The following is an 11,380-nucleotide window of genomic DNA, read 5'->3' on the forward strand; positions in this document are numbered from 1 at the left end:
CTGTTTTCCCAGTGCTGTGTCCTACCTACCCCACCGGGTCTCTCAAATAGTCCAGTTTCCCAACCTGCACTGTGGGGATCAGCCTAGAATGTCCTCTCTAGACACATCACCAGGGGCCTATGGATGATATTTCTAAGGCGTGTGCGCCGGTATCCCGTGTATCTGAGGCACAGATATACGGATGGGAGGCTGACCAGACGGGGTGGCATGAGCCACGGAGCAACACTAGAAAGCGGCCTGGGCTCCAGCAATGGAATCTCACAATAGCAGGTTCCTCTGGCCTCATTTCAACGGGGGCACCATGATGGGATGGAAATGCTCCACAGGCAGCCAGGGTCTGAGGCTAGGACTTCTAGGACTGTGTTGACTAGCAGTGGTGAGAGTGGACATCCCTGTCTCCTTCCTGATCTTCGGGGAAAGGCTCCCAGTGCTTCCCCATTGAGAATGATATTGGCTGTGGGCTTTTGGCAGATGGCTTTTAAGATGTGAAGGAGTGTACCCACTGTCCCTACACTCTGAAGAGTTTTCATCAGGAATGGAGGCTGTATTTTGTCAAATGCTTTCTCTGCATCTATTGAGAGGACCCCATGGTTCTTGTTTTTTCTCTTGCTGATATGACCAATCACATTGATTGCTTTAGAGTGTTGAACCAGCAGCCTTGCATCCTGGGCATAAATCCCACTTGGTCATGATGAACAATCCTCTTAATGTCGCATTGGATTCTATTGGCTTGTATCTTGTTGAGAATTTTTCCATCCATGTTCATTAGGGATATTGGTCTGTAATTCTCCTTTCTGGTGGGTTTTTTGTCTAGTTTTGGAAAAAAGGTGATGCTGTCCTCATAGAAGGAGTCTGGAATTACTCCATCTCTTTCTATCTTTCCGAACAGCTTTAGTAGAATAGGTATGGTTTCTCCTTTCCGTTTGACAGAATTCCCCAGGGAAACCATCTGGCCCTGGACTTTTGCGTCTTGGGAGGTTTTTGATGACGGCTTCAATTTCCTCCCTGGTTATTGGCCTGTCAGGTTTTCTATTTCCTTCTGTTCCAGTTTTGGTCATTTGTGGTTTCCCAGAAATGCGTCCATTTCTTCTATATTGTCTAATTTATTGGTGTATTGCTGCTCATGAAATGTTTTTAAAATCGTTTGTGTTTCCTTCGTGTTGGTGGGAATCTCTCCTTTGTCATTCATGATTTTATTAATTCGTGGCTTTTCTCTCTTCTTTTTAATAAGGCTGGCTCATGGTTTATCTACGTTCTTAATTTTTTCAAAGAACCAACTCCTTGTTTTGTTGATCGGGTCTTCCGATCTCTATTTCATTAAGTTCTGTTCGAATCTTTATTAACACTCTTCTTCTGCTGGGTGTAGTTTCTATTTGCTTTTTTGTCTCCAGTTCCTTTATATGCAAGGTGAGCTTTTGTATCTGAGTTCTTTCCAGGTTTTGGATGGATGCTTGCATTGTGATGTATTTCCCCCTCAGGCTGCTTTTGCTGTATCCCAAAGATTGGGAACTGTTCTACCTTCATTCTCATTAGCTTCCATGAGTCTTTTTAGTTCTTCTCTAATTTCCTGCTTGACCCTTTCATCTTTTCGCAGGATGGTCCTTCACCTCCATGTGTTTGAAATCCTTCCAAACTTCTTCTTGTGATTTAGTTCTAATTTCAAAGCATTATGGTGTGAAAATAGGCAGGGGACGATCCCAATCCTTGGTATCGGTTCAGACCTGATTTGTGACCCAGTATGTGGTCTCTTCTGGAGAAAGTTCCGGGCGCACTTGAGAAGAATGTGTATTCAGTTGCATTTGGATGTAAAGTTCTGTAAATATCTGTGAAATCCACCTGGTCCAGTGTATCATTTAAAGCTCTTGTTTCTTCGGAGATGTCGTGCTTAGAAGATCTGTCGATCGTATAAAGCGCTACGTTCAAGTCACCAAGTGTAAGTGTATTATTATCTCAGTATGTCTTAACTTTGGTGACTAATTGGGTGATGTACTTGGCAGCTCCCACATTCGGGGCATACATATTGATGATTGTTAGGTCTTCTTGTTGGATAGTATGATATAGTGTCCCTCTTCATCTCCCACTACAGTCTTGGGGATAAACTTTAGCTTATCTGATATAAGGATGGCTACCCCTGCTTTCTTTTGAGGACCATTTGAATGGTACACGGTTCTCCACCCTTTCATTTTTGGGCTGTAGGTGTTTCCCTCAAATGAGTCTCATGGATCCCTGGGTGGCTCAGCAGTTTGGCACCTGCCTTTGGCCCAGGGCGTGATCCTGGATTCCCGGGATTGAGTCCCACATCCGGCTCCAGGCCTGGAGCCTGCTTCTCTTTCTTCCTGTGTCTCTGCCTCTCTCTCTCTCTCTCTCTGTCCATCATCAATCAAAAAATCAATCAATCAATCAATCAATCAATCTTTCAAAAAAATAAAAATGAAATGAGTCTCTTGTAGACAGCAAATAGTTGGGTCTTGCTTTTTCATCCAGTCTGAAACTCTGTGCCTTTTGATGGGGTCATTAAGTCCATTCACGTTCAGAGTTAGTATTGAAAGATATACATTTAGTGTCATCATGATACCTATTCAGTCCGTGTTTTTGTGGATTGTCTCCTTGGACTTCCTCTTTCTTTACAGAGTCCTCCTTAGTATTTCTTGCAGAGCCGGCTTGGTGGTCACATATTCTTCCAGTTCCTGCCTATCTTGGAAGCTCTTGATCTCTCCTTCTGTTCTGGATGAGAGCCTTGCTGGATACAGGCTTCTCGGATGCAGGTTCATCTCATTTAGGACCCCTGAATACATCCTGCCGGCCCTTTCTGGCCTGTTGGGTCTCTCTGGAGAGGTCTGCTGTTAATCTAATATATCTACCCGTAAAAGTCAGAGATTTCTTGTCTCTTGCAGCTTTAAGGATCTTCTCTTTATCTTTGGAATTTGCAAGTTTCACTCTTAAATGTCAAGGTGTTGAGTGGTTTTTATTCCTTTTGGGGGGGATCTCTCTATTTCCTGGATCTGAATGCCTGTTTCCCTTCGCAAGTTAGGAAAGTTCTCAGCTTGGATTTGTTCAAGTGCAGTGTCTGGAACTCTGTCCCTTGCGGCACCCTCGGGAACCCCAAGTAAATGGAGATTTTTCCTTCTGAGGCTGTCATTTTATTCCCTTAACCAATCCTCATGATCTCTTAAATGTTTTTATCTTTTATCCTCAGTTTCCCCCTTTGCCTTCAACTTGTCTTCTATGTCTCTCACTCGTTCTTCTACCTCGTGAACCTTCGTCTTTAGGACCTCTAGTTTGGATTGCATCTCATTTAATGAATTTTTAATTTCTGCCTGATTAATTCTAAAATCTGCAGTCATGAAGTCTCTTGAATCCTTTACGCTTTTTTCTAGACACTTGTAGGTTTATAATTGTGCTTCTGAATTGGCTTTCTGACATTGAATTGTAATCCACATTCTGTAACTCAGTGGGAGAGACGACTGTTTCTGAGTCTCCCTTTTGAGGTTAGTTTTTCCTTCTAGTCATTTTGCTCAGTGCAGACTGGCCAGAAACAAGTTGTATTGGGAAAAGGAGAAAAAGAGAGAAGAGAAAGGAGAAGAAGAAGAAGAAGAAGAAGAAGAAGAAGAAGAAGAAGAAGAAGAAGAAGAAGAAGAAGAAGAAGAAGAAAGAAGAAAGAAGGAGAAGGAGAAGGGAAAAAATGGAGGGGAAGCAAACAGAAAACAAAAAGCCAGCGGGGGTATCCTCTGACTCTATGTACTGTAAATCCTTCGACTTCCCCTGGACCTTTTCAGTGCTGCCTGGGAATAACTGGCTTTTCCGCTGTCCCTCTAGGTGGTCTTCTGGGGGCGAGGCCTGCTGTGCTGGTTCTCAGGTGTGAGCACCTGGGGGAGCTGCGCCGACCCTTGCCAGGTGCATGGCCAAGTGGGAACTGTTCATCCTGTGAGGACCCTGCTCCTACCCAGGTACAAGGTGACCTCAGGAAGAGCCACTGTGGCAGCAGCCAGCTCCCCAGCTCTGGAGTCAGCTCTCCCAGTAGCTACCTCAGCTCCCAGTCTGCAGGGGCCTGGATGCTCCGGGGGCAGGGCCCCAGACCTGCACAACTTGGTGACCCCCGGGCAGGAGCATCTTCCTCTCCTGGGCCCTCCGGGCTTCGCCTGTCCTGGGTGGAGGCCGGGACCTCGGCTGTGTCCCTGGAGCCCTGGGCACCGGGACCTGCGCTGCTTGAATCCACTCTCAGGGCCTTGGGGCCCGCTGCAGCCCTTCGGGGAGCTCGGCCGTGGGGTGGGGGCTTCCCCTGGGGCACAGGTGCTCTGTTAGTGCCCCCAGGAGCCTGAGGGCATCCCCGCCCTCCTGAGATCCTGCTCCAACTCACTGGAGCTCATGCTCCTCCGGGTGGGGAGGGCTCTCCTGTCCTTGGGGCCTTGCCCTGGGGCCTCAGCTTGGCTCCTCGGGGGGCCTCACCCTTGGAGGCTTTTTAATTTCTTTACTTTTTCCCCGTCTTCCTACCTTCATAGAAATGCCGCCTCTTCTCACTGCAGCCTTCCAGCTGTTCTCTCTTTAAATCTCAGGCCGAATTCATAGGTTTTCAGGATGATGCTAAAGTTATCTAGGTAAGTGGGGGGTGGGAAAGTGACCTGGGGACCCTCTTCTTCCACCGCCTTGGCCCCTCCCCCATTCGTAGGGGTAATTGATAGGAATATATTTATTGCCATTTGATCCCTCAGGTCATCAGCTTGGTGGCATTCCCCCATGGAAGCCCCTGAATGCTCCTCTCATTCATCATCCATCAAAGATCCAGACAGGAAATGCTCACGCGCCCACATGACATAATGAAGTACAAGACCTAAGGGGTCAGGCTCAGTTAGCGACTCCAGACAAGACAGTGTAAGTGTGTACACTGACTCTGTGTGCAAGCTGGTGAATGTCTGTGACCACGGACCTCGGAAAAACAAAGACCTAAAGTCATCCTGTCCAACAAGGAGAGTGTGGGGGTTTCTCTGGTCGAACCGTTATTCTGGCAATGGGGAGCCAATGTCTGACCCATCAGGTCCCAGCAGGTCTGAGTGGTCACTACCCCTGGACCAAGATGCCGGGGCCTTCAGGGAATTGCTCCCTCAAGAGAGCTGCCCAGGGAGGTACAGGGAGGCAGGAGATCCTAGCTCAGAAGCCAGCACAGGTGTTCTTGGAACCTGGCCCAGTTGTGGCCTTCATGTACACAAATATCTCTCCCCCTCATGCACACCAAGAGGGAAAAGGACGTCAGAGATCACTGACGAGGACCCCAGGAGGATTCCAGGCTTGGTCAGGGGTGAAGTTGGAACCTGAGAGCGAGACTGAGGGTGGAAAGCCCTGCCTGCCCTTATGTCATCCACTAATGACCTTCCCCTGGCCTCATGCCATCCATGTGTAGCACAGTCTCTTTACACGTGTGTCCCCCCACTTTAATGTTGTTGCAATCGCAGAGGTTGACCTAGACGACTCAATGCTCCGAATAATGAGAATGTCAAACCCCAAACCTGAGCTAAAATAATCCACATCAGAAAAATGGCAAGAAAAAGTCCTCCTTCCTTGAAAGTGTACAAAGGGAGCCCCTGTCCTGGGCAGGAGGGGGTCCTGGCGGGCGGTCCCCTTCAGGACCCCAGGTCGGTGGTGTTGCTGTTCCTGTGGAAGTCCCTGCACCCTCTAAATCTCAGGAGCTCGGAGGGGTGTCCCTGCTGTCTGGCCAAGTTCCTGACACTGTGCTCTGAGGAAGGGGGGCCTGGGGATGCCCTTGAGTAGCTGGGAGGAGGCAGGATCCTCTACTTCATCCCACATACAGGAGCTGGTGACTCTGTAAGATTTCTCCTTTAAAATGAGCATAAGAGGGTCTCCTGGTGGCTCAGTGTCGGGGTCTCTGCCTCTGTCTCAGGTCCTGACCCCGGAGCCCCGGGTTTGAGGCCCATGACAGGCCGCCCACAGGGAGCCCGCCTCTCTCTCTGTGTCTCTCGTGAATAAAGAAGGAATATCTGGGGGAAAAAGATGGAAAGTGACTATGAGACTCTTTAACTCTCTCACATTACTACAGGAAGTCAAAGGCCCAAACTCCTCCTGGACTGTAAAGCGGCTTTAATATCACAACATTGAAGTCTTCCGTTTACAAGTGAAGACAATGACGTATCGTCCTCCCAGTAGAAGAGGCGGGAGGAAGTGGTGTCCTGCAGACGGGCCCCGTCCCCGTGAGGCCCCTGCACCTCGGCTCAGGCCTGAGGGTGACTGCGGGCGGCTCCTCCTGTCTGGGGGCAGGCTCGGGGCTCCAGCTGGCAGGACAGGGTGTAGCTGAGGACAGAGGGACACGTGTGAGTTGGGCAGGAGCTTCAGTTCCGGAGCCTTCCCTGGGATTTCCAAGGAGCTGGAGCCTGGAGCCCCAGCAGCAGGGCTGGAGGCGGCCCCGGGGGCCTGAGGAGAAGGATCCCTAGAGGCCCCCCCGAGTTGGCTCCCCCTCCCGCCCTCAGCCCTGGGAGCCTCACCTCTCGTCCTCGCTGAGCCACGTCCCAGCCTGGAACCAGGCCCGGAACGGCTGCTCGGGCTCTATGTGGTACCGATCCGCGGCCACCTGGAGCAGCAGGATCTCGGTGAGGACTCGGTACTCCTGGGCCCAGAGAGAGGACATGGCATGAGAGGCCCGGGGGGCGGAGAGGCCTTCGGCGGCTGCGCCCGGGACAGGCGTCGGGGCTGGTCTCTGCCACGTGGTGACCCCCCATCCTGCACACTCCTCCCGGCCCAGCTTGTTCTCAGATGGGAGCACACCCCGCCCCGGCCTGGCCAGGTGTCCCCGATGGCGGTGCCTCTGGCCTTGACAACTACAGGGACTTTGCCGTTATCAGGGAGCCATTCCCGACAATGTGACAATGCGGGGATGGAGGCCAAGCGTGGTCCTCCCTGGGACCCTTCTGCTGGCCCCAGCCCCACCCTCCCTGCGGGAGCTCAGAGAAACCCTCACCTTGTTCTTCTTCCGGTGGTTGACCTCATTGCCCTGGAAAGCAGACGAGCACAGGCCATCAGGGGGGCCGCGGGGTGCTGCTGGGTGCTGCTATCCCCCTCACGCCACCCTAGGGCCAGGCACACAGGGGCCAGGACTCCCAGGGGAACAGGCCTGCGATCCAGGCCAGGCCCCGGGAGCCAGGGAAAGGAGCCCTGGGGGGGCAGGTGAGGCTTCCGGGAGCACAGGAGGGGAGGCCAGAGCCTCAGGTGGACAGGAGACGCGAGGCTCCCGAAGGGCCCGCTCAGGCCGGGGCCCCTGACGTCACTCTGCCCCCACAGGCAACCTCAACGGACAGGCTGAGGCCCACACAGCCTGACCTCTGAAGGTTGGCATTCGGGCCGCAGATTCGATCTCGGGACCCGTGACCTGGGTGCAGCCTCCCTCCTCTCCTCCCAGACGTGGGCCAGGGACCCTCGCTCCCAGGGCATTGGGGAGCCTGTCACGAGGGGAGACTTGCCAAGGACGGAGACCTCGGGGCTCGGCTCAGGGGCCCTGTGCTCCCCACATGAGGGCCCCGTCCCAGCCCCGGGCCACGCACCTCCAGGTACTCCTCCATGGCAGTATCCAACATGAACAGGTCGGTGAGGAAGGTGCCCAGGAAGGGGACGACACCCTGTGTCGGGGTGGGTGTGGAATGAGGCCCTGCTCCCGTGTCCACGGGGACCCTCCCCGGGACAGGTCAGCCCCCCGGCCCGCCCGCCCCAGCTCCCACCTGCTGCTGACCAGGACTCTTGGGGCATCCATGGTTTCCCCCCTCTCCCTCGGAGAACACCAGAGTCCTCCAAACAGCTCAAGGGCCAGCGGTAGGACATCGGGGTGTAGGTGCCCCGGGCCCTGCGCCCCACAGACACATTGTCTCCAGCTGTATAAACCCTCCTCCGGGTCACCTCGAAAGAAGTGTTGTCGAAGCTGTGGCTCCGGGAGGCAGAGCCGGAGTCGGGAGGCCCCACCTGCCTTGATTTGGGGGCTTCCAGCTCTCAGGGGAGACCCCTCTCCTCTGGGCTCGAGGCCACGGATCTGGGGCTCGCTCACCTGCTGCTGCTGCCGCCTCTTCCATGCTCTCTGCACGCTGATCCCCAGGGCTCCAAGCTTAGCTGGCCGGTCCTGCAGGGCCAAGGACAAGTTCCTCAAGAGCAGGATCACCCTGGGCCCTTCTCCCCATGATCGTTTTGTCTTTTTCTTTTCTCTTTTTAAATTTATTTTTAATTGCTGTTCAAATTGCCACCATATACAATACCCCAGTGCTCATCCCATCAGGTGCCCCCCTCAGTGCCCGTCACACTGTCACCGCCACCCCCGCCCTCACCCCTTCCACCCCCCATCTTTAACCTCAGACCCTGGACATCTGACCCAAGGCACAGGGTGGCAGCTACATCGTCCTTCAGCTTGCCATGAGGGATTCCAGAACAACCTCAGCTCCAGCATTCATGGCTGCGTGACCTTGAGCTTGCAGCAGCCTGGCCTCCCAGAGCCTGGATCCTCACTGGGAAAGGGGCGAATTCCAGCTCCCCCCTTGGTCCCCCGAGGACCCAGGGTCCTATTCCCACCATCACTGTTGGGGCCCTCATCCCATGCAAACCCCTCACAGAGCGCAGGCCTGTCCTCCGGGCTCTCCAGTTCGGGAGAGGCCCCCATCGGGACCGGCTGGCGACAGGGAGCGCGAGTGTCCAACTCAGGGATCCTGGTTCAGCGGCAGCTGCTTTTCCACCTCTTGTGGATTTTCACCCCAGGCTGCGTCCACGGTCATGCCAAAGGCTGCACTCGCTGAAGGAATGCTCCGGGACGGTCCCTGATTCAGTCACGAAGGACACCGTGGCTCCCACGCCGCCTCTCTTTCTATCCCAACACCTCCCATACTACCTTGAGAAGCAGGTTCCTGCTCTGGGCATTGTCCTGGGAGCACAGTTTTTCAAATGTTCGAATCTTCTTCCTGAGTAGAGCGAGAGAAGGCAGGACGGATGTTGGCACACTAGGGTAGGGTTGAGGGCAAGTTCCTGTGATCTGAGACCTCGAGGGAGTCCAACTGCTGGGTCGGGGTGTCTTTGGGTTCCTCTGACCACTCAGCTCGTTGCAGCACATGGGAGAGAGCTGTCGTGTGGGTCATCTGGTGCAACCGAAGCCCTCTTAATTGAACAGCTCTGCTTTGGTCACTTTTGGTTTCAATTGGGAAGAGACTCCAGTTGCTGTCATGTTCACATCCAGATACTTGTAACTCAGCACAGCCCAGACTCCCCAAATGGGGACATTAGGAGGCATGGTGGCCTCTTCACCTGGTAGGCTGAGAAAATCACCTGCCTGCCTGCCCACCCACGTCCTGTTGTCATGGAGTACTGCCTCCTAGGAAGTCCAGGGGGACCGAGGAAGCCAGAATGGACAGGCATCCGGGCCATCCCTCATCCTTCATGGTCCTTCTGGAGCGAGGACCCCTCACCTGGAAACTTTGGCCCATGTGTTCTTCAGGCGGTGAACGGAGACACTCTGCAGAGCCGAGAGGATGGCGTGCAGGGAGGAGTAGTTCCGTAAGGCTCGGCAGGCCTGGGGAGGAAGAGCAGGAGCTGTCAGGGGGCCGGCAGGAGCCCTGCTGGCTGGAGAGCTGCACTCCTCTCAGTGTCAGTCTCCTCTCCCGGATGAGACCGATGTCCAGGGGCCTACAGAAGGGCGCATGGAGGACGCCGCGAAGAGCCCTGCTGGGGAGAGGGGGCGTTTCCCGTCCCTCCAAGGAAAGAGTCACGTGGGGACTGAGCACCCCAACACTGGGCCATGCGAGGAAAGGTCAGCAAGGCCCCCCGGGAAGAAGACCTGAGACCAGAGACTTCAACCTTGAGGAATGGTCAAGGGAAGAGCAGTTCCCAGGCTCAGGAGAGCAGGTCCGCCGGGCCTCCCGTAGGCTTACCTTGGCCACCTTGATCCAGTGCTCCAGCACCACCGCCCTGTCCCGGGCCGTCATGTGTGCGTTGCCAAGGCAGGTGGTGATCACGCAGTTGGCCACGTTGTTGAACTGGGTCACGGTGGCACTGACTGTGCATGTCCGGTGCTCATAGCCAGGCTCATTTCTCTTGGACCAGATGGAGCCCAGGCACTGTTGGGGCTGCACCTTCTTGAACAGATCCTAGAGAAGAGGGGGACGCTCGCTCACACAGCCATTGCACATGCAGGATTCATGTCCTACATCGGGGTCCCCTGTCAGAGCCGGGGCTCAGCAAGGGCAGAAAGTGGCCTGAACCCAGGTAGAGTCGCTGCACTGCCCTGCATTCCTCTTCCCTGAGGGAGCCCAGTGCAGGATGAACGAGGAGCAGATACTCTCAGGGGGTGGTGGGGGGCAGGAGGGCGCTGTACCCTGGTCCTCCCCTGTAACTTCAAGTTACTGGTGGCAGCTCAAGGGGGCTCCTCAGGGGGCAACTTCCCCTCCCAGTGTTCATGCCCTGGCCCTCCTCCCCTCTCAGCAGCACATTCTCACAGAGGGGGGGAAAGCCACAGATTTGTCTGCCTCCCTTTACTTCAGCTCACATTTGACACCTAAACAGTGTGGGGTGCTCGGCCTCCAAGGCAGGTGCATGGTGAGCCTTGGGCTCAGCTGCACACAGTGAGTTGCCTCCGGCCCCCCGCCCCCCGCTCATGACCAGGGCCTGCCCGTTTGCCCACAGGTTCTGGCTCATTTAGGCGACACAGGGACTCTGCGTCAGTCCTTCCCAGGGTCTAGCTCCACAGTGTGCAGGTGGGCAGTGAGAGCAAGGGTTTGAGGCACGGGACAGGGCCTTGTGGTTGGTAAGGGATGGAGCTGAGATCTGGGCCCGACCACACAAGCCCACATCACGGAAAGGAAGGTTTTGGGCAGAAGACGGCAGGAAACAAGCCTGCCCCGGCCCCGGCCTGGAAGCCCCGCTGCTCACCGCGTCTATGGAGGTCAACTGCTCTGCCACCAGCTTGGGAGGGAAGGCCATGAGCCCGGGCTGCTCCCCATGCCGCGGGTGCTCGGGGGTTGCCCAGGGGCAGGTGGCCTCTGGGGCTGGAGGTGGCTCCGTCTTTGTGCTTTGGGAAGGAGTGTCAGTCCCCACGAAGGCTGGTGGTGGAACTGACTGCAGCTCACGACCCGGTACACGGGAGGAAGGCACCAGCTCTTGTGCCAGGTCTGGAGTAGTCGAGGGAGGAGACGCTGGAAGGAGCCGTGGAGCTGGCCCTGGGACAGGATAAGGAGACATGTGTGTCCACGGGACTGACTTGCCCCATGCCCTTCCAAACACAGGGAAGAGTCCATGGCCGATAGAGAAACACCCAGCCCCTGAACCCCATCCCGGAGAGTCTGCCCAGCTTGCCATCCCCCTTACCCTCTGACTCTGCATCTGCCTCCGTGAGCTGCAGAAGTTGCCGTGGCAT

General features: G+C 54.9%; 1 protein-coding gene across 1 annotated transcript; it reads right to left on the bottom strand.

Moving 5' to 3' along the window:
* Positions 1-6,221: 6,221 nt before the first annotated feature.
* On the bottom strand, positions 6,222-11,380 carry LOC140596424 (ral guanine nucleotide dissociation stimulator-like). Its single transcript, XM_072745074.1, has 10 exons — positions 11,332-11,380; positions 10,897-11,135; positions 9,900-10,115; positions 9,438-9,541; positions 8,867-8,936; positions 8,039-8,110; positions 7,545-7,619; positions 6,965-6,997; positions 6,492-6,613; positions 6,222-6,300 (listed from the first exon to the last, which is right to left on the bottom strand). Exons 1-10 carry the CDS (start codon positions 11,378-11,380, stop codon positions 6,222-6,224), a joined length of 1,059 nt encoding a protein of 352 aa, XP_072601175.1.

Source organism: Vulpes vulpes, chromosome 2 (assembly GCF_048418805.1).
Source record: "Vulpes vulpes isolate BD-2025 chromosome 2, VulVul3, whole genome shotgun sequence".
Lineage (NCBI taxonomy): Eukaryota > Metazoa > Chordata > Mammalia > Carnivora > Canidae > Vulpes > Vulpes vulpes.

Excerpts from the sequence above, each read along its gene's own strand:
- LOC140596424 (XM_072745074.1), bottom strand. The coding sequence starts at position 11,380 with ATGCCACGGCAACTTCTGCAGCTCACGGAGGCAGATGCAGAGTCAGAG. Across the intron at positions 11,136-11,331 it reads GGCAGATGCAGAGTCAGAGG|ACCTGGCACAAGAGCTGGTG; the intron begins GTAAGGGGGATG and ends CGACTACTCCAG. Across the intron at positions 8,937-9,437 it reads ACATGGGCCAAAGTTTCCAG|GAAGAAGATTCGAACATTTG; the intron begins GTGAGGGGTCCT and ends CGCTCTACTCAG.